Source organism: Xenopus laevis, chromosome 3S, assembly GCF_017654675.1.
Source record: "Xenopus laevis strain J_2021 chromosome 3S, Xenopus_laevis_v10.1, whole genome shotgun sequence".
Taxonomy (NCBI): domain Eukaryota; kingdom Metazoa; phylum Chordata; class Amphibia; order Anura; family Pipidae; genus Xenopus; species Xenopus laevis.
The window spans coordinates 1,700,883-1,727,785 of record NC_054376.1 but is presented as its reverse complement, the minus strand read 5'-3'; the positions used below and the strand labels follow the sequence as shown (position 1 = coordinate 1,727,785).

Genomic DNA, 26,903 nt, shown 5'->3' with positions numbered 1-26,903 from the left:
TAGGCACAAGGGAGAGTAAAGCAGTAGTAGTGGAGAGTTCTGGGTGCAGATTGATTGGTGGTCGCAGGTGGAACCGCCAGTGCAGGAGGAAGCACAGACATGTCTGTCGGACACAAGACAAAGTGTAACCCTGTGAATGCATTTTAACCCATTGTGGGCCACCCCGGGACTTATGGTGGTTTGAGGTCAATAGAATATGTCGATGGCTTTATACTGTTACTGAGTGCTCTGTATACACATCACTTATGTCCCTTATACACAGTTATAGGTTCCTATTCCTCTATAGTCACAGCAATCACTAACAGTAACACCCATGATGCAACGGGGGAAGCCCCTTGTTTCATCAGCTAAACCGGCACGTAGTCACAAGGGAGAGCTCGGTGTGTAGGATTTTTATCAGAAATGATGGCAGACACAACCAATTTGATTAGTGTTGGGGGGGGGGCACAATCCATTATATCCAATAAGATCATTGCCATAAAATATTCATTAAAAAAAATGTTTTGCAAATGTTTCGTTTCTCCCTGAATTTCAGTGAGAAGTTGGTTAGGAGAGATGAATATGGGAAACACAGGGCCGGAGAATAAACACATTTTGATACAATTACCCTCCCCCACTACAAGGGCTTTGGGGTCCATGTTCTGCTGGGTGGGGGGTATTATTTGTGGGCCCAACAACCCCTCGTTAATGTGATAACCTGCGCCTCATTTACTCGGCCACAAGATGGCGGCAGCATTATCTCTTGCAGTTACATTATAGTCTTTACTCTGTGTGGGCCCTATGGGGCCCCGGATTATTCTAGAAGCAGAAAGAGACAGGGGAGATTTAGGGTAAAATAATGAACCCCCTCTTTTCCACTTACACAGTCCCTAATGGCACAGTAGGAGGAGTGAGCAGAACTGTAACTCTCACCAATAAAAAGATGCCGTTTCCCCTCCCCCAGTGGAATAATTCGCACGTTTCCCACCTGCGCCAGGAGCCTGACATGACTTTTGTGCAACATCAGCAGCTTCTGTGCCAGGGAATGAGCCTCTGGGGCAACACTCGCTGCATTTCACAATAAGGTGGTTTTTTTGTTTTTGTTTTAAGGCTGATAAAACTGACCAACTGCAAATATAATAATCAGTTCTGCTGTACTGCGCTGCTGAATATGTCGGCGCTACATAAATACTCGCTACACAGAGAAATGGGTTTGGGTCAGAGTCCCAGGGGGTAACGTGGATCTGACGTCACTGGGACAGTTACCGACCCTCCTGCAGTTCCCCCTGCACTTAATGACGCGCCTGTGGTCCCTCCTGCCTTTATCAGCAAACTATTCCCTGGGTCAGTATCTGTAGGCACATGGGGCTCACCCTGTTAATTCGGTGACAAGTTGGACCATGCCCTCCTGCTGCTGATACTGATACACCACAATCACTTGGCACAAATTCCTATGCCACCCAGGAATGAGTCACTTCAGCTGTTCATGGGAGTTTCCCAGCACCCAACCCTCCTGCAGCCCAACCCAGCACCCAAACTTCCAACCCTCCTGCACCCAACCTCAGCACCAAACCCCCCAGCACCCAACCCCCAGCACACAACCACCCAGCACCCAACCCTCCTGCACCCAACCTTCCAACCCTCCTGCACCCAACCTCAGCACCAAACCCCCCAGCACCCAACCTCCAAGCACCCAACCCCCAGCACACAACCACCCAGCACCCAACCCTCCTGCACCCAACCTCAGCACCCAACCCCCCTGCACCCAACCACCCAGCACCCAACCACCAGCACCTAACCCTCCTGCACCCAACCCCAGCACCCAACCTCAGCACCCAACCCCCTGCACCCAACCACCCAGCACCCAACCCTCCTGCACCCAACCCCCCGCCACCCAACCCAGCACCCAACCTTCCAACCCTCCAGCACCCAACCTCAGCACCCAACCCTCCTGCACCCAACCACCCAGCACCCAACCCTCCTGCACCCAACCCCCCTGCACCCAACCCCAGCACCCAACCTTCCAACCCTCCTGCACCCAACCTCAGCACCCAACCCCCCTGCACCCAACCCTCCTGCACCCAACCACCCAGCACCCAACTCTCCTGCACCCAACCTCCCTGCACCCAACCCTCCTGCGCCAATATTTTGCGATATTGCTGCTTATTTGGGCATCACATGCTCCTGTGAGGCCCATTTGGGGGGCTCTTTCCTATACAACCTGAGGAACCCACTTCCGAGCAGGAACTTTCCCTTTAACAGGGCGGAGTCACAGGCTGGCAGTGGAGGCGGAGCTCAGAGAGGGGCGGGGCTTGTGCTGCTGCACGTGCTGAACTCTGAGCACAGGGAGGGGCAGCTGAACCTTCTGCAGTTTCTCTTCTTTTCTGCCCTGGTCTCTCTCTCCTGACACTGAGTCGCCCCCCGGTTGCTAAGGACACGGGCCCCGGGACCCCCTCAGCCTTCTATATCGGCCGACTCCGCCCCCGCCGCACTCCCAGAAGCCTCAGGCAGTTCCAGCCTCTCTTTCCCTCGCTCACACACAAACATCCGCCCACAAAGGGGCAGGGCACGGGCAGCCAATGAGCAGCGAATCCCGGGGGGCGGCAGTCGTACGTCACATCCGGAGCTGTCACAGGACAGCGAGAACAAGGACGCGCCGGGGAGAGAGAGAGACCGGGGGAGCCAAATACTGATCCCGGGTAAGAGCCGCTCCCCCCGCACTCACCTCAACGATCTGCCCCCGAGGAACAAACACCAGCGACCGACTCACATTCCTCTTTTATTCTAATGATATGGGACAATGTCTGGTTGCTATGCCTTCCTTCCCCTAGCAACCCCCCCCCACTCATTCACTTGTACTGAGCCCACACACTGGGGGAGAGGGGATAATACTGTGACCTGTGAGTCTCTCACTCACTCACTGACTGACTCACTCACTTACTGACTCACTCACTTACTGACTCACTCACTTACTGACTCACTCACTTACTGACTCACTCACTTACTGACTCACTTACTGACCCACTCACTTACTGACTCACTCACTTACTGACTCACTCACTTACTGACTCACTCACTTAGTGACTCACTTACTGACTCACTCACTTACTGACTCACTCACTTACTGACTCACTCACTTACTGACTCACTCACTTACTGACTCACTCACTTACTGACTCACTCACTTACTGACTCACTCACTTACTGACTCACTCACTTAGTGACTCACTTACTGACTCACTCACTTACTGACTCACTCACTTACTGACTGACTCACTTACTGACTCACTCACTTACTGACTCACTCACTTACTGACTGACTCACTCACTTACTGACTCACTCACTTACTGACTCACTTACTGACTCACTTACTGACTCACTTACTGACTCACTTACTGACTCACTTACTGACTCACTCACTTACTGACTCACTCACTCACTCACTGACTCACTCACTTACTGACTCACTCACTTACTGACTCCACTCACTTACTGACTCACTCACTTACTGACTCACTCACTCACTCACTCACTCACTGACTCACTCACTCACTGACTCACTCACTCACTGACTCACTCACTTACTGACTCACTCACTTACTGACTCACTCACTTACTGACTCACTCACTTACTGACTCACTCACTTACTGACTCACTCACTGACTCACTCACTCACTGACTCACTCACTCACTGACTCACTCACTTACTGACTCACTCACTTACTGACTCACTCACTTACTGACTCACTCACTTACTGACCACTTACGACTCACTCACTTACTGACTCACTCACTTACTGACTCACTCACTTACTGACTCACTCACTTACTGACTCACTCACTTACTGACTCACTCACTTACTGACTCACTCACTTACTGACTCACTCACTTACTGACTCACTCACTTACTGACTCACTCACTTACTGACTCACTCACTTACTGACTCACTCACTTACTGACTCACTCACTTACTGACTCACTCACTTACTGACTCACTCACTGACTCACTCACTTACTGACTCACTCACTCACTTACTGACTCACTCACTTACTGACTGACTTACTCACTTACTGACTCACTCACTCACTCACTCACTGACTCACGCACTACTCGCTACTCCCACTCCCAGAGCCCCTCACTGACCCCCCACTTGTGTCTCCCCAGTCCCTTCAGCTCATGTGATTGGCCGAGTCGCTCTCCCCTCTCACTCACAGACCAATCAGTGGCACAGACGGGCAGCACAAGTATCAGTGTAGTCTGCAGCGGGTCACTACATTGTTCTATAGGAGAGGGGGAGGGATGAATTTGAAGCTGGAGGGGGGTGAGTTTAGTGGTTGAGCCCCCCCCCCAGGAGCCGGGAAAGAAAATAGTAAGGGGGGGGGTACAATATACAGAGGGGAGGGGAGGGTTAACCTGGGGGTCAGACTAACAATCCTGTAAATGTTAAACCTGGGGGAGTGGGCGGAGTTAGCCTGGGAGTAAATTCAAGGGGAAGTAAAGATGTTTCAGGAATTAAATGCTGAGCAGTGAGGGGGGGGGGGTTCTATTGTTTCCAGAGGGGGCTCAGCTGTGTCATGTGATACTGGAGCCCCCGGCAGCAGCCTGAGCTGATGTTACACTGGGGAATCTACAGAAGCTCATATGGGACTTGTCTATTGGATGAACAGTCAAACATAGGAGCGGAGGCACTGATTGGTCAGACACAAACAATGACCCTCCTCTTATTTCTCTTATTCCTTTCACTGAACCTGCAGCTGCATTGCCTGTAACTGTGGGGCAGGTGTGTAGTAAAGCAAGGAGCTCCTGCTGTAACTGTGATGTCTGTCTGTCTCTTTATAGTCTCTGCACTGCTGCATCTGACTCCTGAATCACTCTATACCTCCGCGTCTTATAATCACCTGCCTAAACGGAAATAAGCCCTTCATGTAAAGGGTAACTCACCCTTCCCTTCTGTCATATTCTTCTGATCTTGGAATCCCTGCAGTAAAGCAAGTCTGGTCTGCTGTGTTTCCACTAAATAGGCAGTAGAGACAGACACACAAGTACCAGGAAATACACTCCCCCGTGATATGGGGGTGACAGAGGAAAGATGGGGGGCTGTGCCTATATATTATACACTTACATTATGTGCATATATGATATGGGGGTGACAGGGGAAAGATGGGGGTATATCTGTGCCTATATATTATACACTTACATTATGTGCATATATGATATGGGGGTGACAGAGGAAAGATGGGGGGCTGTGCCTATATATTATACACTTACATTATGTGCATATATGATATGGGGGTGACAGAGGAAAGATGGGGGGCTGTGCCTATATATTATACACTTACATTATGTGCATATATGATATGGGGGTGACAGAGGAAAGATGGGGGGCTGTGCCTATATATTATACACTTACATTATGTGCATATATGATATGGGGGTGACAGGGGAAAGATGGGGGGCTGTGCCTATATATTATACACTTACATTATGTGCATATATGATATGGGGGTGACAGAGGAAAGATGGGGGGCTGTGCCTATATGTTATACACTTACATTATGTGCATATATGATATGGGGGTGACAGAGGAAAGATGGGGGGCTGTGCCTATATATTATACACTTACATTATGTGCATATATGATATGGGGGTGACAGGGGAAAGATGGGGGTATATCTGTGCCTATATATTATACACTTACATTATGTGCATATATGATATGGGGGTGACAGAGGAAAGATGGGGGGCTGTGCCTATATATTATACACTTACATTATGTGCATATATGATATGGGGGTGACAGAGGAAAGATGGGGGGCTGTGCCTATATATTATACACTTACATTATGTGCATATATGATATGGGGGTGACAGAGGAAAGATGGGGGGCTGTGCCTATATATTATACACTTACATTATGTGGCATATATGATATGGGGGTGACAGGGGAAAGATGGGGGGCTGTGCCTATATATTATACACTTACATTATGTGCATATATGATATGGGGGTGACAGAGGAAAGATGGGGGTATGTCTGTGCCTATATATTATACACTTACATTATGTGCATATATGATATGGGGGTGACAGAGGAAAGATGGGGGGCTGTGCCTATATATTATACACTTACATTATGTGCAATATATGATATGGGGGTGACAGAGGAAAGATGGGGGCTGTGCCTATATATTATACACTTACATTATGTGCATATATGATATGGGGGTGACAGAGGAAAGATGGGGGGCTGTGCCTATATGTTATACACTTACATTATGTGCATATATGATATGGGGGTGACAGAGGAAAGATGGGGGGCTGTGCCTATATATTATACACTTACATTATGTTTATATATGATATGGGGGTGACAGAGGAAAGATGGGGGTATATCTGTGCCTATATATTATACACTTACATTATGTGCATATATGATATGGGGGTGACAGAGGAAAGATGGGGGTATATCTGTGCCTATATATTATACACTTACATTATGTGCATATATGATATGGGGGTGACAGGGGAAAGATGGGGGGCTGTGCCTATATATTATACACTTACATTATGTGCATATATGATATGGGGGTGACAGGGAGGTCAGAGCTGAAGCAGCAGAGATAAAGGTGCCACATTATGGGGTGTGGGGGGGGGGCAGATAAGTGACCAGTTGAGTTGCACATTGTGTGTTTGTTACTGATTATGTTTCTATATCGGCAGTATTTCTAGGCGTGTAACCCCCTCACCCCATGGGACTGGTTTCAGGAGTCAGAAACAGCAGTGCAGAGAACATTAAATCCTCGGAGAACAACTTTTTCCTGTCTGGTCAGTTCTGCCCTTTGTAACCAAACACGGTTCTGCCTTGTGCCGCGCTGGGGAGGATTTGGGTCAATGTTTATCAGAGGGTTACACATTGATAAGGGACCTCATAAGGAGGGGAAGGGACCTTGGCACCTGATTCAGCACTTGCCGTTGCCCTGACACTCGTGACTTTCTCTGTAGTCTCTGTCATTGTATTGATGAGAATGTGTTGTGAGGCTTAAGGGATGCTGGGAATTGTAGTTTAAATAAAGCACATCGGTTGGAACTGCCATACTGATTCCCTTAGACAGTACAGTATGAGGGTATAGCTTATTGTGTGCCCAGAACATTCCTTCTCTGTATATTTGTATTTATACATATGGGAGGAGGAGGTGCCATATTGATTCCCTTAGACAGTACAGTATGAGGGTATAGCTTATTGTGTGCCCAGAACATTCCTTCTCTGTATATTTGTATTTATACATATGGGAGGAGGGAGGTGCCATATTGATTCCCTTAGACAGTACAGTATGAGGGGTATAGTTTATTGTGTGCCCAGAACATTCCTTCTCTGTATATTTGTATTTATACATATGGGAGGAGGAGGTGCCATATTGATTCCCTTAGACAGTACAGTATGAGGGTATAGCTTATTGTGTGCCCAGAACATTCCTTCTCTGTATATTTGTATTTATACATATGGGAGGAGGTGCCATATTGATTCCCTTAGACAGTACAGTATGAGGGTATAGCTTATTGTGTGCCCAGAACATTCCTTCTCTGTATATTTGTATTTATACATATGGGAGGAGGAGGTGCCATATTGATTCCCTTAGACAGTACAGTATGAGGGTATAGCTTATTGTGTGCCCAGAACATTCCTTCTCTGTATATTTGTATTTATACATATGGGAGGAGGAGGTGCCATATTGATTCCCTTAGACAGTACAGTATGAGGGTATAGCTTATTGTGTGCCCAGAACATTCCTTCTCTGTATATTTGTATTTATACATATGGGAGGAGGGAGGTGCCATATTGATTCCCTTAGACAGTACAGTATGAGGGGTATAGTTTATTGTGTGCCCAGAACATTCCTTCTCTGTATATTTGTATTTATACATATGGGAGGAGGAGGTGCCATATTGATTCCCTTAGACAGTACAGTATGAGGGTATAGCTTATTGTGTGCCCAGAACATTCCTTCTCTGTATATTTGTATTTATACATATGGGAGGAGGTGCCATATTGATTCCCTTAGACAGTACAGTATGAGGGTATAGCTTATTGTTTGCCCAGAACATTCCTTCTCTGTATATTTGTATTTATACATATGGGAGGAGGTGCCATATTGATTCCCTTAGACAGTACAGTATGAGGGTATAGCTTATTGTGTGCCCAGAACATTCCTTCTCTGTATATTTGTATTTATACATATGGGAGGAGGAGGTGCCATATTGATTCCCTTAGACAGTACAGTATGAGGGTATAGCTTATTGTGTGCCCAGAACATTCCTTCTCTGTATATTTGTATTTATACATATGGGAGGAGGAGGTGCCATATTGATTCCCTTAGACAGTACAGTATGAGGGTATAGCTTATTGTGTGCCCAGAACATTCCTTCTCTGTATATTTGTATTTATACATATGGGAGGAGGGAGGTGCCATATTGATTCCCTTAGACAGTACAGTATGAGGGTATAGCTTATTGTGTGCCCAGAACATTCCTTCTCTTTATATTTGTATTTATACATATGGGAGGAGGAGGTGCCATATTGATTCCCTTAGACAGTACAGTATGAGGGTATAGCTTATTGTGTGCCCAGAACATTCCTTCTCTGTATATTTGTATTTATATATATGGGAGGAGGGAGGTGCCATATTGATTCCCTTAGACAGTACAGTATGAGGGTATAGCTTATTGTGTGCCCAGAACATTCCTTCTCTGTATATTTGTATTTATACATATGGGAGGAGGGAGGTGCCATATTGATTCCCTTAGACAGTACAGTATGAGGGTATAGCTTATTGTGTGCCCAGAACATTCCTTCTCTGTATATTTGTATTTATACATATGGGAGGAGGAGGTGCCATATTGATTCCCTTAGACAGTACAGTATGAGGGTATAGTTTATTGTGTGCCCAGAACATTCCTTCTCTGTATATTTGTATTTATACATATGGGAGGAGGGAGGTGCCATATTGATTCCCTTAGACAGTACAGTATGAGGGTATAGCTTATTGTGTGCCCAGAACATTCCTTCTCTGTGCAGCTGCCATAGACCATATCACTGGATCCATTTTGGAGCTGAACCTGATTTTGCAGCGTTGCCCAAATTGGCGCAGGGAGGGTTACTGCTCCGCCGTGGCCTATAAATGCTCCAAATTGGGTGAAATCGCCAGTGACAGGCTAATTTCTGGGCCCCAGTATTATTGAGTGTTTATCAGGAACGGCCCGGGTACCTTTGAAAGTAAAGTCGGAACATCTGTTTCGTGTTGGGAGCGAATGGGACGCGGATTAGCGTAAAGTCTTTACAAGCTGCGCACTCAGCGTCTTACTGATTAAAATGGGATTAGAGGACATAAAAGTTTATGCTTGTTGGTGTGAGTGGGCGCGGGGGGATTGGGGGGCAGGTGGAAAGGTACCAGCGCTAGGGGCATGGGATGAACTCAGTTGCTGTCTGGAATTTAAAAGGGAACTTGAAATGGGAAATTGAGGGGGAAATTTAGTGGGTGAGAATGTTCCAGGGTAACATCACGATACAACAGAACAAATGGAGGTTACTGGGAGTTATTATAATCTGGGCACAGCATTTGTGCACCACAGTTTTGTGCCACCAAATAGCATTTCAAATCCTCACCGTTAAATCAGGTCGTACCTTTCCCCTTTGGTGCTTCTACTGCAATCTTGTTGCTGGGGTCACTTACCCTAGCAACACATGGCAGGTGTTGTAATGATAGAACATGAGTAGTAAAAATAAAAATGGCTATCCTCTTAATCAGCCTTGTGTTTGGTTGCTGGGGTCACTGTTGCATGGCATTGTTGGGGTCACAGTCCCTGGCGTTGCTGGGGGTCACTGTCCCTGGCATTGTTGGGGTCACAGTGCCTGGCGTTGTTGGGGTCACAGTCCCTGGCGTTGTTGGTGTCACTGTCCCTGGCATTGCTGGGGTCACTGTCCCTGGCATTGCTGGGGGTCACTGTCCCAATTTACATCATGCTGAATTAATTTAAAGGGGAACTTGAAGAAGCAGCTATTGAGGGAGGCCTGACCCCCTGTACCTTCCATTTAGATGTCATTGAAATGTCGGTACATAAATGTCGGCCCCTCCATGACCCTGAAGGGGGAACAATACCCATAAACTGTTTTCACATAGAGATACTGTATGTTATTGGCAGAACAGTTGGGGTTTACGTTCCCTTTAATAGGTGCAGAGTGCCGGCTCCTGTGCTACGTGTTGTCGGCTGGTTAATGATTTGACAGTGAGCTCTAATAATTAATCTATTAACCTCTGCTAATCACTTGCCGAGAGAACTTGTCAGTGAGTCGCTCTGTCACTCAGCGAGGCGCCGTCTCTCTCTCTTTCTCAAAGTCACTTTGTGGAGTTGCAGCACGGTTTAACCCTTGGAGTTTTTCACATTTTTCTTGCTGAATTAGCAGTTTTTTTCCATTTCTTTGCAGAAACCGGTCTCCCGACACGAGGGAACGGAATTCTCAGCAGTGTAGAAAAAAAGACAGAACCAGAATGACCAGGGAAACGTCTTCTGACAGCGCCTCATTGGCCAAGAAACGATAAGATGTTACTATTCCAGGAACGGATTATTATGGGACTCTGAATTCCTTTTGTTTGGTCTCAGCAACCTGAACTGGACAGCTTGGTAAATACTGGTATAAATATCACTTCCTCCTCTCCGTCTTGCCCTGCTGTCTCCATCGTCTTGCCCTGCTGTCTCCATCATCTTGCCCTGCTGTCTCCATCATCTTGCCCTGCTGTCTCCATCATCTTGCCCTACTGTCTCCATCATCTTGCCCTACTGTCTCTGTCTTGCCCTTCTGTCTCCATCTTGTCCTACTGTCTCCATGATCTTGCCCTGTCTCCGTCTTGCCCTATTGTCTCCATCTTGTCTTACTGTCTCCATAATCTTGTCCTTCTGTCTCCATCTTGTCCTACTGTCTTCATCATCTTGCCCTACTGTCTCCATCTTATCCTACTGTCTCCATCATCTTGCCCTACTGTCTCCATCATCTTGCCCTACTGTCTCCATCTTGTCCTACTGTCTCCATGATCTTGCCCTGTCTCCGTCTTGCCCTATTGTCTCCATCTTGTCTTACTGTCTCCATAATCTTGTCCTACTGTCTCCATCTTGCCCTTCTGTCTCCATCTTGTCCTACTGTCTCCATCATCTTGCCCTACTGTCTCCATCATCTTGCCCTACTGTCTCCATCTTGTCCTACTGTCTCCATGATCTTGCCCTGTCTCCGTCTTGCCCTATTGTCTCCATCTTGTCTTACTGTCTCCATAATCTTGTCCTACTGTCTCTATCTTGCCCTACTGTCTCCATCTTGCCCTATGGTCTTCATCATCTTGCCCTACTGTCTCCATCTTATCCTACTGTCTCTATCATCTTGCCCTACGGTCTCCATCATCTTGCCCTACTGTCTCCATCTTGTCTTACTATAAAGTGGGTGGGGCATATCTAAATGGGAGGGACTTGTGATAGATTAGAGGCTGGGCTATACATAACTGGTCATAGTTGTTCCACATCAGGGGAAGTCCTGGCATTCTGAAAATGTTGCCGACTCTGCATTTATGGGGTTCATAATTAGTAGCCGCAAATATTGATTCGTCATCTTGGATTTTTTTTTACCAGCGTTTAGTAAATTTCAGTCCTCGTTTCAGGATCAAACTGGTCTTTCTGGTTTGAAAGGGGGGCGCATTCCTGAGCATTGTGTTTAACTCACTCCCTTGTTTGTCTTTGGGGGAACAAGAGAATGGACGCTATTGGACCAGGAGGGCTTTTATGGTACATGGGAATGTCGCCCAGCAGGAACTGTCTGTTGAGCCCACGGCAACTTTCTCATTCCTGTGCTGAATGGGCCCCGGCTGCCTCCTGCCATCTCCTAAGTTCCCCTTTAAAATGCTGATGTTTGCTGAATTCTGCCATCTGATTCTAGAGAAACTGATTTATAGGCGGTGAGTTGCAGTTCCTCTTCTCATCACTATCGGCCAGCGAGCAGTGTTTCCTATTGGGCTGCAAGAGAACAGCGCCACGGGCTTTATGTTTAGGCAGAGAGCGTCTCGTGTTTTTCCCTTGGAATCGGTGAAACTGAGTTTCCTGTTGGTCAGAATTGATCGCAGACGAGTAAAATCTATTGGAATCTCCCTGTGAGCTGCTTTGTCCTTGGAGAGCTTTATCTCCTCACCTCCCTCTTTACACAACTCTAATTAGGTAACGAGCAGGCCATGTGCAAGAACCGCCCCCATCGCTCTATCATGACAGGTGGGGCCTAATTAGCTTCTACCTTGGAGTCATTAATACAAAAGCCAAAGATAGTTTAACCCTTTCTTGGGTGGGGGGGGTCATGGTCACACGAGTTGATACATCCGGTTATAACTGGTTTGTTTTGTGTCTTACAGACTGGACTAATGAAGCTTTCAAAGAAGTAAAGACCGATTAACTAGTAAGTATTTAACATGGTCTCTCCCTCATACTGTACTCTCTAAGGGAATCAATATGGCACCTCCTCCTCCCATATGTATAAATACAAATATACAGAGAAGGAATGTTCTGGGCACACAATAAGCTATACCCTCATACTGTACTGTCTAAGGGAATCAATATGGCACCTCCCTCCTCCCATATGTATAAATACAAATATACAGAGAAGGAATGTTCTGGGCACACAATAAGCTATACCCTCATACTGTACTGTCTAAGGGAATCAATATGGCACCTCCTCCCATATGTATAAATACAAATATACAAAGAAGGAATGTTCTGGGCACACAATAAGCTATACCCTCATACTGTACTGTCTAAGGGAATCAATATGGCACCTCCTCCTCCCATATGTATAAATACAAATATACAAAGAAGGAATGTTCTGGGCACAATACACAGAATAACTTAGCTGTGTCCTCCATTCCTTCTCCCGTCAGTGTGATGGTTTCGGGCCAGACTTGCTATGTCCACCATCATGGTAGACACAAACAGCGAGTTGTGCATTTTGACCCCTTTGGACGAGGATGATCTAGAGAGTCCGCTGTCGGGAGAGTTCCTGCAGGACATTGTGGACATTCAGGACATCACTCAGACCATTGGGGACGATGGCTCAACACCTTTTGGTGCCTCCGAGCATCAGTTCTTCGGAAACAGCCCTGGGTCGATCGGATCTGTCAGCACTGACCTTACAGGTAAGAGCAGTGAATGAGGGCGGTACCGTAGCAGCATCTCCCTTAACCAGAAATTTACATCTCATGGTTCCCTATGGGGCAATTTACATGAGCAGCTGAAAGCCTTCGGATTTGTTGGTGTCTCATGCAGCAGGAAGGCTGGGGCTAAAACCGAGTATTAGCAAAGACCCAGGTATCACTACGAATCTAAAGTTACCATTCCACCGACCAGAAAGTCCAGTTCAGCTGCTTAGTTCTAACTGGTGCAATCGTCACCAGCTTTTCTAACGAGAATCCATCAATATCTATAATTTAAAGGAGTAGAGTCAATTAAAGCTGCTGAGATGTTCCAGTGGAGAGCAAAGTGAACATTGTGATGTTTCTGTTCTTGCAGACACCTTATCTCCCGCATCTAGTCCGGCTTCCATCACCTTCCCTGCGGCTTCGGGTAGCGCAGAAGACGCGGCCTGTAAGTCTCTAAACCTCGAGTGCCGGGTGTGCAGTGACAAGGCCTCTGGGTTCCATTATGGAGTTCACGCTTGTGAGGGGTGCAAGGTACATACCTCTCGCCTTTGTTTTCAACATCCCCTTGAATTAAATTGGGCACAAATTGCGATAAAGTTACAAAAGTTCCAATCTGTATCATATGGCAGCTGGCTGATATTCTTGTACTATGGATATTGGTCAGTCAGTGGATCGGGCATTAGAAAGGCAGCCATATTGTGTGCGGCCCCTGGTATCTGTCTGTTTCACCCGATTGGTCGTTAGCTGTGACTGGCCACCTTAAAGCAAAGTAACAACAGTCTTTGTATCTTGTTCAGATGACTAGATACTCATTATCCGCACAATTTGCAGTTTGTTGCACAATCATTAACTGCTCAGACTTGCCCTTCGGTATGTTACGCTCGCTACAAGTCTGAATCTATCCCACCTTTTTTATCGTTCCATTTTCCCCCCCCCCCACACACATACACAGGGCTTTTTCCGGAGGACGATCAGACTCAAGCTGGTGTACGACCGGTGTGAGCGAATGTGTAAGATACAGAAGAAGAACCGCAACAAGTGCCAATACTGTCGCTTCGAAAAGTGCCTTAATGTTGGAATGTCCCACAATGGTGAGTTTAAGCTGTTTGGTGCGACTGACAGGAGTTGCGTTTGTGTGGAAATCTAGATACGGTTCTCCTGGCACGGGAGCTGCCATATGGCTTGTTTTATTGAGATGCAGAATAATGTGAGCTCACTACTAAATACTAATGTAATAGGTGCCATACAGTGGTGTAACTACTGGGGGAACATGGGGTGCGATTGCACCCGCGCCCACCGGGGGCTACACCATGGTGAATGCGGTAAAAAAAATATTGCGTCTGGAGGGGTGGGGATGCTCATCCTCCACCCGGCCGGAAAGAGGATACATTACTGGTGCCATAGCCTGAAATGCGCCTTTATGGACCCCCTCCACTTTGGGTAAGTGAAGCTTGAGTGGGCACAGAGACAAAAAATGGATCAGTAGGTAGCGACAGAAAGCAGGTAAGTACTACAGCCCCAGTTAAGAGGGGATCTAATATGATACACCCACAGTCACTTTTGATCAGGCCCAATCAGAAAGTAGTGTCATCATGTTTTTGGGGCCAGTCTACTTCCTGCATCTGGGCTGCTCTCTTTCCCATTGTCTATTATGAGCCTTACTATGCCAATGGAATCCAATCTCCCCTGGGTTAAGGTGGCCATACACGGATAGATCCGCTCGTTTGGCGATGTCGCCAAACGAGCGGATCTCCCTCCGATATGCCCCGAGGTGGGCAATATCGGGCTGATCCGATCGTGGGCCCTAGGGCCCAACGATCAGATCCTTCATGTTCGCAAATGGGCGGTCGGATCGTGGGACCGCATCAACGAACAGATGCGGCCGCGATCCAACGGGATTTTTAACCCCATCCGATCGAGATCTGGCCGACTTTCGGCCAGATCTCGATCGGGGAAGCCCGTCGGGGGCCCCCATACATGGGCCAATAAGCTGCCGACTCGGTCTGTCGGCAGCTTTTATCAGCCCGTGTATGGCCACCTTTAAACAATTGCAGCACCACTCCGATATTTGATCAAAAAACTTTTTATTCGTGCAACAACGGCAACGTTTCGGACTATTCCAGCCCTTTATCAAATCCAATCTCCCCTAGTACTTACCCAGGGACAAAGATTCTTTGCACCTCCTGTCCTTGGACTGCTCTCTTTCCTGTGATCAAACAGAAACCTCCCCCTTGGGTTAGTGAATGCCATCAACCCACGTAGTATCAATTCTCTGTACTTCCTGCCGCTGGGATGCTCTCTTTCCCATGGCCAAGCATCAACTGCGGTCTTGCTAAGTGCATCCAATTTCCCCAGGTACGGACCTCTGATTCTATACTTAGACCTGCTGCTCTCTGTCCCATGGTCACATAGAGAATGAGGCTTATTAGTGACATTTTCAAACATAGTTGGCTACAACTATCAACTGTGCCACTGTTGTTTCCAGCAATACGATTTGGGAGAATGCCACGGTCGGAAAAGGCGAAACTGAAAGCGGAAGTCCTAATGTGTGACCAGGATGTGAAGGATACGCAGATGGCCGACCTCCTCTCACTCGCCAGGCTCATTTACGATGCCTATCTAAAGAACTTCAACATGAACAAAGTTAAAGCCAGAGCCATCCTGACGGGGAAAGCCAGCAATCCGGTAAGTGCCCAATCAGTTCTGCCCCAGGTGGCTGCTCCTACATCGTTTTAGGAGTCAGAACCAGTAGTGCATAGCTAGTCACTGGAATTACATTTCACATAACTGAAAGTAGATGACAGGTTTGCAGGGTAAGGGGCACAGCTGGCGATATCGGGCAATTGCCCCACACTGTATTTACCAACAGTGACTGTTCTGCTGGTTTTTATTGACTGTATTCACTAAACAAATATGGTGCAATCGCACGGGTACAGAGTGCAGAGCTCGTTTGTTAAAAACAAAGTTCAAACAGCTTAAGTGAAGCCAATTACACAGATAGAATGGCCATCTGCTGGTTGAATGTGATATTGCACATAAGCATGCCTCTTCATATGAATGATGGCTCTAGCTTGCTTGGCAGCAAATGGACCTATATCTCCCCACGGCTGTTGGGCAGATAAATGGAAATAAGGTCTCTTGGCAGAATTGATTCTGACTATAGAGTTTTACTTTTTTGCAGCCCTTTGTTATACACGACATGGAAACGCTGTGCATGGCGGAGAAAACATTGGTTGCGAAGCTGGTGGCCAATGGCATCCAGAACAAGGAGGCGGAGGTGCGGATCTTCCACTGCTGCCAGTGCACCTCAGTGGAGACGGTCACAGAACTGACAGAGTTTGCCAAATCCATCCCAGGCTTCACCGAGCTGGACCTCAATGATCAAGTGACTTTGTTAAAATACGGGGTCTACGAGGCCATGTTTGCCATGCTGGCGTCTGTGATGAACAAAGATGGGATGCTGGTGGCATACGGGAACGGTTTCATTACGCGGGAGTTCTTGAAGAGCCTAAGGAAGCCGATCGGGGACATGATGGAGCCGAAGTTTGAGTTTGCCATGAAGTTCAACGCATTGGAGCTGGACGACAGTGACCTATCTCTGTTTGTAGCAGCACTCATTTGCTGTGGAGGTAACTAAAAGTGTTTACTTTAACGGCAGTCAGGTCATGGGATTCCCTACCGAGAGAGGGGGAATTAATGATTCATTGGTGGGGAGGAAAGGAGATCTCACCATCAGCATAGGAAGGGGTTCTTTACTGTAAGGGCAGTCAAGTTATGGGATTCCCTACCGAGAGAGGGGGAATTAATGATTCATTGGTGGGGAGGAAAGGAGATCTCACCATCAGCATAGGAAGGGGTCCTTTACTGTAAGGACAGTCAGGTTATGGGATTCCCTACCAAGAGAGGGGGAATGAGTGATTGATTGGTGGGGAGGAAAGGAGATCTCACCATCAGCATAGGAAGGGGTTCTTTACTGTAAGGGCAGTCAGGTTATGGGATTCCCTACCAAGAGACTGGGAATGAGTGATTAATTGGTGGGGAGGAAAGGAGATCGCACCATTAGTATAGGAAGGGGTCCTTTCCTGTAAGGGCAGTCAGATTATGGGGTTCCCTACCAAGAGAAGGAGAACGAGTGATTTTTTGATTTTTACCATTAGCATAGGTTATGAGATTCCTGATCATTATCTTGTACCATTCACCCCCCTCCCCAGATCGCCCCGGATTGGTGAACATTCCCAGTATAGAGAAAATGCAGGAGAGCATCGTCCATGTCCTTAAACTCCACCTCCAGTCAAATCACCCTGACGACAGCTTCCTCTTCCCTAAACTGCTGCAGAAAATGGCCGACCTGCGGCAGCTGGTGACGGAACACGCGCAGCTCGTGCAGACCATCAAAAAGACTGAGACAGATGCCGCCCTCCATCCGTTACTGCAAGAAATCTACAGGGACATGTACTGAGAGCTCGTTGGTTTTCATGCTATATATATATTTTTTTCGGTTTTCTGTATGGGAGCAAAATCTGCAGAATTAGGGTTTTTTTCCTGTGCCTTCTCCAGCTGCAGTGACACTTCTGACAATGTGCACTACAGTTCCTGCTGCGAATGTAACAGACAATCTGCCGGGGTGGGGGGGTGACACTACACAACCACGACATTTGGATTAGAATATTTACAACTATTATTTTTATGCAATTTGACTGAAGACGAGTTTTTTATGGCGTAAATACTGTACATCGACTCTCCATGTGGCGTCAGTGTTGAGGCGACCGTCCAAAAGTTTTTAATCCTGTTTGTAAATAGCAATTTCCGATAAGCTCCGATGGCGGCTTCATTAAGCGCCTCCGCTGAATGTACAAAGGGTACTATCTGAAGATGATGTTTTGATTGGGTAACAGGATCTGCTTCACCCTCCCCCTTAAATACTACAATTTCTACTTTTTCCGTAGTCAAATGATGTTGGAAGGCTTCACAGCTGCACATTATTCGAATTGTGTCCGGGCGTATGGTTGCTGAATCCTATTGGTGTAATAAGGGAGGATTTTTGCCAGTATACCCATATTTTAGATGATTTCCGTTAAAGGAACAGGGATCTTTTGCACATGAGGTGGATTGTTTTTAAAGGGAAAATGTACCTTATTAATATAATTTCCTTGAAATGTTTAATCGGGAAACTGCGGCGAAGGTGCACGCAGTGTCCAATTGTGTTCAGTAATATGTGCGGTAGCTGCCATACTGTGTGCTCCGATAATCACCAATGCAGCAGCTTAGAAGGGATGTTGGTCGGTATCCATATCAACCAGGTAATTGTTTAAATGCCAAACCGGGAAACCATAAAACAGGAATAAATGAACATAACAAAAAAAGTTTTCAAAGATTTCAAGGTAGAAAAAGATTTTGGGGGTTTGGGCTGAAAACCATTTGCTCCGCTAATCCTGTTTGCTAGCTCATATGCACAACTGACTGTCACTGTCAAAGAACTTAGAAGGAGGCTGCTTGAATACCACTTTGCGCAAGCCACTTCCTATTTCGAGTATTCATGAATATTTTGACTCCATTAGTAATTGCTCCTAATGAACTGCTTCTTCCAGAATCCCGAGACTGGCGGGGGTGGCAGTTGTCATGCAAATTGACTCCAGGGTTATTGAACCATCCTTATTTCTGAATTTTCATAAACGAAATTTCTGAAATTTTTCCTAATTTCGTTTGGGAATCTTCGGCGAATCATCGAAACCTCAATAAACTAAAGATTGGGGGGAAAAAAGACAGGAATTTATACTATTTTATTTTTGGAGGAATATATTTTTTGGATGAATTTTAGATTTTATGGCTATGAACCACTATCGTATGAATGAACAGAAGAGAAAAACTATTTTCTGATGTTGTCGGGTTACTTATTATTTTTGAAATGACTCGCCACTTCTATTTTCAGATAATCTTGGATGGATGAATTTGGACTGTATTTATACCAAATGCACTGCTTATCACTTAGAAATGGTATTTTGTTCTCAGGGATCACCTTTTTTGTCAATTCTTGGTGTTTTTTTGGCCTAGTTTTTAAGCTTCAATGTTTCTCGTCCGTCAAACAAGCACCTTCATGAGATGTTCTGAATGTTTCTGTGATCTTCTAAGTCACAAGCTGCTTTAGAAAAATTTGTCTTTGATAAATCTGTTTTCCGGTAACAAAGTCTGGTGGTCAATGATTTGCGCCGATCCAGTTAATGTTGGGAAAATTCAGAGGTAATTTGGCTTTACAGATGCATTAAACTGGGATCCTTGGTATATAATCATCTAAGGAACACATTTATTAAAATTTGAGGTCGTGTTTTTCCTCTTTTCGTGCCTCTGTGCAGTCAGGTTCTTACCATCTCCGGAAAACCCATTCTGTAGGGACCTGGCTCTTTGCATGGGGGGGGGGGCATTAATGTGCTGAAACAGTAGTAGGAAACAAAGTAGGAAGCATGGAATTATCCGGAATATCCTTGTTCCATGTAGCTTTAAGATTTCACTGGAACCAAAGGCCCAACCATGGAAACAGCTCTGGGTCATTATTTCAGGTATAATCAAATATCCATCACATCGTCTGGTCTCTGACTAACACTCCAATGTGGGACGGGTGCCGAGAAACGGGAATCTAGGATCAGAGCTGGCGACAAAGGAAGTCACAACGAATGAAACAAGCTGGAATTTGACAACTTTGGCTCCTGGTGAACTCTAACACCTGATGAACTCTAACTCTCACAGCCGTTGACAAAGCCCACATGCAAGCAGGCAAAATGCGCATCTTTTTAATAACGGTTGGGCAGGGCGTCTGAAAAAGACTCATAGGGGCAAAAGATTACCACCTTAACGGGAGGGATGTTTTGTGTTGGCTTCATTGGTTTAAGAAGGGGTAGTTGACGTTGATCGTTACCCAGACACCGGAAAGTGCTTCAGATCCTAGGGAAGCACTACAGGCAGGCAGACAATCCAACTGTTCTCACGGCTGCATGAGTTCGGCTTGTTACCTCTGGAAGGGGATGCTCTGTAGGTGAAGGGGTTGTAGATCTACAGAACACGGAGGGGCATTCTCCATGTAACAATCCATAGCTACCAATTAGCTGCTGGGAAGACACTTTGAGGCGAAGGCTTGCACTTTGACTAGATAAGTTACCCGCTGTTGCCTATTGACCGTTGTGTCACTACCGTCTAACCTCCGGTAGGGGACCTCGTGTGGGTGAATGGGTTGGTAATGGGACTTGGAGATGGAAGGAATTTGATCGGAATGGTAAGTGGCAGGTCGGGAGATGGGGAAGTCTGATTGTACGATGATTCATACGATCGAATCTTTGTGTCTATGGCCATCTTAACACTCACATCTGCTGAGCTCTAACACCTGCTGAGCGCTAAAACTTGCAGAACTCTCGAACCTGCTCAACTCTTACACTCACATCTGCTGAGCTCTAACACCTGTGGAACTGTCACACCTGCTGAGCTCTAACACTTGCAGAACTCTCGAACCTGCTCAACTCTAACACTCACACCTGGTGAGCTCTAACACCTGTGGAACTCTCACACCTGCTGAGCTCTAACACTTGCAGAACTCTCGAACCTGCTCAACTCTAACACTCACACCTGCTGAGCTCTAACACCTGTGGAACTGTCACACCTGCTGAGCTCTAACACTTGCAGAACCTGCTCAACTCTAACACTCAAATCTGCTGAGCTCTAACACGTGCTGTTGGGGTCGTTGGCTAAATTCACTCTGACAGAAGGAAAAAAACATGTGACTTGAATAAAGTATATAAATATAAGTATATAAAGCCTTTGGCCACAGGCCTCTGACTGCAGCTCCCCATTCCCTTGTCTATCCGTCCAGTCCCTCATAGTCTCCCCCTATTACTCGCGCCTCTGTTGGAATCCCCTTCCTCACTTTCCTCATTCTGTACCTCACACCGACTCACTGTCTCTCCCTCAAGCCTGCAGGACAAGAGGATAGATATGGGGGCGTGGCTCAGTGAGCAAGGATACATTTCATTGGCTAAATCACCAAAGTGGCTTCCCGCGTGCCACCTGATTGGTCTATTGGGTAAAGGGGTGGGTCTAAAAGCGCTGTTGCCCCTGGAACGTTTGTGCGCAAGTTGCTGGTTTCGGACGGATCCGATTACAAAGGGGACGCGATAGACAGGGAACCGGAAGTTCTTCTGAGGGAAGTCCCTGTGGAGAGATTGACCTTCTGTGGGCACAAGTTACCCTAGTTCACTTAGATTTTTCTCTCAGGAGTGGCCGCTGTGGCTTTACATGTAACCAGCGAGGGCAGCTCTATTATCCGATATGGGGCCCTTGTGTCTGTACAGGAAGTGCCTGTGTGGCCCCCTCAGGCAGGTTGTGCTCCCCCTGGGGAATGGGAAGCTGCTGGGACTGGGGCACAGGGGGGTCTCTGGGGGTGATATCCAAAAGCTGCTGGAGGAGGCTGAAGTGGAAGGAACAGAGGGGGGACCACCCAGAGGCCCCAGGAGACCCCCTAAATCAAGCAGCATTGTGCTGTTCCCTGGGCAGGGCAGTCAGCAGGTGGGAATGGCCAGAGGTCTCCTCAAGTTCCCCAATGTCAGGGAAATGTTTGATGTTGCGCACAGGCTGCTGGGATATGATCTGCTGGAGCTGTGCCTGCGGGGCCCCCAGGAGACCCTCAATAAGACGGTGCATTGCCAACCCGCCATCTTTGTCACCTCCCTGGCAGCCACCGAGAAACTCAGCCAAGAGGATCCTGAGGTAAGTGCCCCTCTCTGTCGCTGCCTGTGTATTTACCCCCCACCGGATATTCCTTTAACCCTCTGCTTTCTCTTCCTCTCCAGGTCGTGGAGTCGTGCGTGGCTGCTGCCGGATTCAGCGTCGGGGAGTTTGCTGCTCTCGTGTTTGCTGGGGCTTTAGATTTCACTGAAGGTAAGAGGAGCTTGTGCGGCGCATGGCGTCTGCGCACGTTTTTATTCACAGCTTTAAACATCATCCTTTATCTCTGTTCCACTTTCAGCATCCCAGCCCCGTGGTTTTATTCTGTGCACCAGTATTCAGCTTTGTGCTCTTATTATGCTGCTATTTCCCAGCTTCTAATAGCCTCTATTTTTCATTGTTCCCCCCGTCTCTTCCATTCTAGCTCTGTACGCAGTGAAGGTTCGGGCGGAGGCCATGCAGGAGGCATCTGAAATGGTGCCGAGCGGAATGCTGTCAGTGATTGGGCACCCCCAGACCAAGTACAACGTTGCTTGCGCAGAAGCCCGAGAGCACTGTCATTCCCTTGGCTTGGAGGATCCCGTGTGTGAGGTGGCAAACTACCTGTTCCCAGATGGGCGGGTGATTGCTGGACATATAGAGGTGAGTGTCGCTATTAATCCATTCGGAACCAAGATACATTGTTGTACCCCCCAACATGCTGATTATGTGAATGTATATGACGGAACATGGCCACCGGCATCAGGAGCTCCTCCTATTGCAGACGGCAAAGCAATGATGGGGGGCTTTGCCGTCAGCACCTGTGGGGATCCCCAAATGCAGGTGGCCATGTTTTGTCATACACGTGTGCTTCATTAGAGAGCACCCCCCAGCTGGATCATTGTGAGCATGCGTGTGATACCAGGAGTTACCTTGGGGACCACTTTCTGCTTTAAAGCTGCATTAGAAAATAACACATTTACTTTCCAACACTCAATCCAGGCCCTGAAATATTTACAGTCCAATTCTCGGAAATACCGCTTCTTGCGCACCAAAATGCTCCCCGTGAGTGGCGCCTTTCACACGAGATTAATGGAACGGGCCGCGGAGCCTCTGTATAAAGTTTTAAAGAACTTGAACTTCAAGCAGCCGCTCGTGCCCGTCTTCTGCAACGTGGACGGGAAACGGTACAAACGGGCGTCCAACATCCACCAGCTCCTGGCCAAACAGGTGGTGTCGCCGGTCAAATGGGAGCAGACAATGCACTCTATTTATGAGAGGAAGAGTGGAACAGATTTCCCGTATACCTATGAAGTGGGTCCCGGGAAGCAGCTGGGATCCATATTGAAAAAATGCAACTTGAAGGCGTGGCGCTCCTACAGAGACATTGATGTTTTTGAAGAACAGGAGTCGGGACAAACCTAATTTTATATATATATATATATTATATTTATTTATATACACCGTAATTTTAGGTTTATATTCCCAGGAATATGGTTTTATTTATAAGTTAAGAGAACCAGATGGACTATCCTAGCCTTCCTTGTGTGTCACATTTCTGTCACCAGAATAATGTTCTAAATCCTGTTTTATTTAAAGATTATTCCTCTCCTATTCATCTGCCAGTCTCTCATTCATTCATTCATTCATTCATTCATTCATTGTACATCAGTCAGGAACCCCACTGTCCCCTCTATACTCCTGTACCCCCAAACCTTGGGATAATAATCTGTATCTCACACATATATTGATATTGTACATCAGTCATGAACCCCACTGTCCCTTCTATACTCCTGCACCCCAAAACCTTGGGATAATGATCTGTATCTCACACATATATTGATATTGTACATCAGTCATGAACCCCACTGTCCCTTCTATACTCCTGCACCCCAAAACCTTGGGATAATGATCTGTATCTCACACATATATTGATATTGTACATCAGTCAGGAACCCCACTGTCCCCTCTATACTCCTGCACCCCCAAACCTTGGGATAATGATCTGTATCTCACACATATATTGATATTGTACATCAGTCAGGAACCCCACTGTCCCTCTATACTCCTGCACCCCCAAACCTTGGGATAATGATCTGTATCTCACACATATATTGATATTGTACATCAGTCAGGAACCCCACTGTCCCCTCTATACTCCTGCACCCCCAAACCTTGGGATAATGATCTGTATCTCACACATATATTGATATTGTACATCAGTCAGGAACCCCACTGTCCCTCTATACTCCTGCACCCCCAAACCTTGGGATAATGATCTGTATCTCACACATATATTGATATTGTACATCAGTCATGAACCCCACTGTCCCTTCTATACTCCTGCACCCCAAAACCTTGGGATAATGATCTGTATCTCACACATATATTGATATTGTACATCAGTCAGGAACCTCACTTTCCCTCTATACTCCTGCACCCCCAAACCTTGGGATAATGATCTGGATCTCACACATATATTGATATTGTACATCAGTCAGGAACCCCATTGTCCCTCTATACTCCTGCACCCCCAAACCTTAGGATAATGATCTGTATCTCACACATATATTGATATTGTACATCAGTCAGGAACCCCACTGTCCGCTCTATACTCCTGCACCCCCAAACCTTGGGATAATGATCTGTATCTCACACATATATTGATATTGTACATCAGTCAGGAACCCCACTGTCCCCTCTATACTCCTGCACCCCCAAACCTTGGGGATAATGATCTATATCTCACACATATATTGATATTGTACTTCAGCACTCGTTCACTGTGCACTGCTTAGTTCCCCAGAAAAACTTCAACACTCCCAAAGAGAACTGCACTCCAAGAAAGACCAACTGGAATAATTTTATCAGATTTATTTATCAGTGATTGGTCAGATAGTTATTAGTTGAAGCGAGAGGAGGACGTCCTGCAATCCTTCACTCACGCTTGTCCGCCATATCTGGTCCCTTGCACAAAGCTCAGAGGGGCCCGTAAAATCCCGATGCATATGTAACAAACAGTACAAATCACAATGAACAGAAGGAAGTCAGCTAGCAACCACCCATATGTTTAAACTTTTCTTATAAAAAACATCACAGTGACCCAGCACTATACCAAAAGTGAAGTACAAAAAGGATTTCAGTAGCAATTAAGGTGAGAATAAAAATGACGGTGCCACCAGGGCACCAAGCATCTGCCATAGTCCCGCCGTGGCTTTCTGGGATTTAATGACCGAGTCCCAACTTCATGAGGATTCCGGAGACTGCGATCAGACCAATTGCAAGAAGCAGCTTCCTACACTTGCCATCAGGCTCAGCAGCACGCCCCTGCGCAGGGAGAGAGGGATGACAAGTTAGAAATCTAACTGGTTACCAAAGAAGAACAGAAAAAAACAATATAAACGGCAGGGGTGCTTGGTTTGTTATGTCATGTTTGTGGCACGAAATGGGTCTAGTAACTCATAGCAACCAATGGGTCTTATTGGGACCCATACGAACAAATTGGTCTTATTGGGACCCATAGGAACCAATGGGTCCTATTGGAACTCACTAAATAGGTCTAGTAACCCACAGGAAACTAATGGGTCCTACTGAGACCCACTAAATGAGTCCAATAACTCCTAGCAACCAATGGGTCCTATTGGGACCCACCAAATAGCTCTAATAACCCCCTAGCAATCAATGGGTCCTATTGGGACCCACTAAATGGGTCTAGTAACCCATAGCAACTAATCTTATTGGTTGCTGTGGCTTATTAAGCTGGCGAAGATCCTCTCCCACTGTGCCCTGAGGTTTTCCACCAACACCCAATCAATGAGACCTCACCCTTACCAGGGTCCACTGCCCAGCAGTACCAGAGGCACCATGATCCACGCGGTTTGCCGTATTTCTAACACTTCTTAAAGCATCGCGTACATCTGCCCAGCAGTCACTGGCGACCCTTCTGCAAACACACAAAGAACACGTATGTAGCTTATACAGTCGCTCGCCTTCCTTCCATCAGCATGCTTTCTCTTAGGTTGGGGGAGAGCGTTTGTGGTGGGCATTGGAAATGTGCGGTTCAGCAACAGGGTGGGAGGGTGGCAGGTGGCATTTTTCTACGGCGCTGAACAGAGACTGAGTGATCACTGGCGCCTCCCTGGGTCGTTAGAAAATGTTTCTGGTAACTGCCGTCTGGAAAATGCTGATTATTACTGATAACATTGTAACAGCTGCCCACGCACTCTGAGGTGCCAGAGGGAAAGGCAGTGGCACCTTTATCATCAGCTTTATTTGCCAAACCAGGTACAAATCATATTTTTTCTCCACCCTTGGCAAGGCAAGAAATATCTTTCTATTTGACCTGCAGCCTTGTGCCTTTATATGGTCACAGAACAACCCCTCAGTGACTTCTAATATCCTTATCATTTACAGTAGGGGGTACATTATCCCTTATAATACATGAGTGATACTCAGAGTTCCCTGTATAACTCAGCCTGCAGCCTTGTGCCTTTATATGGTCACAGAACAACCCCTCAGTGACTTCTAATATCCTTATCATTTACAGTAGGGGGTACATTATCCCTTATAATACATGAGTGATACTCAGAGTTCCCTGTATAACTCAGCCTGCAGCCTTGTGCCTTTATATGGTCACAGAACAACCCCTCAGTGACTTCTAATATCCTTATCATTTACAGTAGGGGGTACATTATCCCTTATAATACATGAGTGATACTCAGAGTTCCCTGTATAACTCAGCCTGCAGCCTTGTGTCTTTATATGGTCACAGAACAACCCCTCAGTGACTTCTAATATCCTTATCATTTACAGTAGGGGGTACATTATCCCTTATAATACATGAGTGATACTCAGAGTTCCCTGTATAACTCAGCCTGCAGCCTTGTGCCTTTATATGGTCACAGAACAACCCCTCAGTGACTTCTAATATCCTTATCATTTACAGTAGGGGGTACATTATCCCTTATAATACATGAGTGATACTCAGAGTTCCCTGTATAACTCAGCCTGCAGCCTTG

The 26,903-nt window shown here is 46.6% G+C and overlaps 2 protein-coding genes and 1 long non-coding RNA gene across 9 annotated transcripts; 2 read left to right on the top strand and 1 right to left on the bottom strand.

The window, feature by feature from the left end:
- Positions 1 to 2,329: 2,329 nt before the first annotated feature.
- On the top strand, positions 2,330 to 19,380 carry ppara.S (peroxisome proliferator activated receptor alpha S homeolog). 7 transcript variants are annotated; one of them, XM_041587555.1, is made up of 10 exons: positions 2,335 to 2,678; positions 6,704 to 6,808; positions 10,464 to 10,660; positions 12,421 to 12,464; positions 12,943 to 13,197; positions 13,571 to 13,645; positions 14,153 to 14,291; positions 15,686 to 15,885; positions 16,382 to 16,829; positions 17,412 to 19,380. In XM_041587555.1, exons 5-10 carry the CDS (start codon positions 13,111 to 13,113, stop codon positions 17,657 to 17,659), a joined length of 1,197 nt encoding a protein of 398 aa, XP_041443489.1. In that variant the 5' UTR covers positions 2,335 to 2,678; positions 6,704 to 6,808; positions 10,464 to 10,660; positions 12,421 to 12,464; positions 12,943 to 13,110; the 3' UTR covers positions 17,660 to 19,380.
- On the bottom strand, positions 19,236 to 21,261 carry LOC121402085. The gene is made up of 2 exons (XR_005966527.1): positions 20,912 to 21,261; positions 19,236 to 20,828 (listed from the first exon to the last, which is right to left on the bottom strand). It is a non-coding gene; the product is annotated as an uncharacterized LOC121402085 (long non-coding RNA).
- Positions 21,262 to 21,453: 192 nt separating this feature from the next.
- mcat.S (malonyl-CoA-acyl carrier protein transacylase S homeolog) lies at positions 21,454 to 23,499 on the top strand. Its single transcript, NM_001095465.1, is given in 4 exon segments — positions 21,454 to 21,948; positions 22,032 to 22,119; positions 22,331 to 22,548; positions 22,888 to 23,499. Coding segments are annotated over 4 exon segments (1,167 nt in total). The 5' UTR covers positions 21,454 to 21,510; the 3' UTR covers positions 23,311 to 23,499.
- Positions 23,500 to 26,903: the final 3,404 nt, after the last annotated feature.

Coding starts and splice junctions, on each gene's coding strand:
- ppara.S (XM_041587552.1), top strand. CDS start 12,969: ATGTCCACCATCATGGTAGACACAAACAGCGAGTTGTGCATTTTGACC. Junction 15,886..16,381: donor CGGGGAAAGCCAGCAATCCG/GTAAGTGCCCAA, acceptor ACTTTTTTGCAG/CCCTTTGTTATACACGACAT. Junction 16,830..17,411: donor AGCACTCATTTGCTGTGGAG/GTAACTAAAAGT, acceptor CCCCCTCCCCAG/ATCGCCCCGGATTGGTGAAC.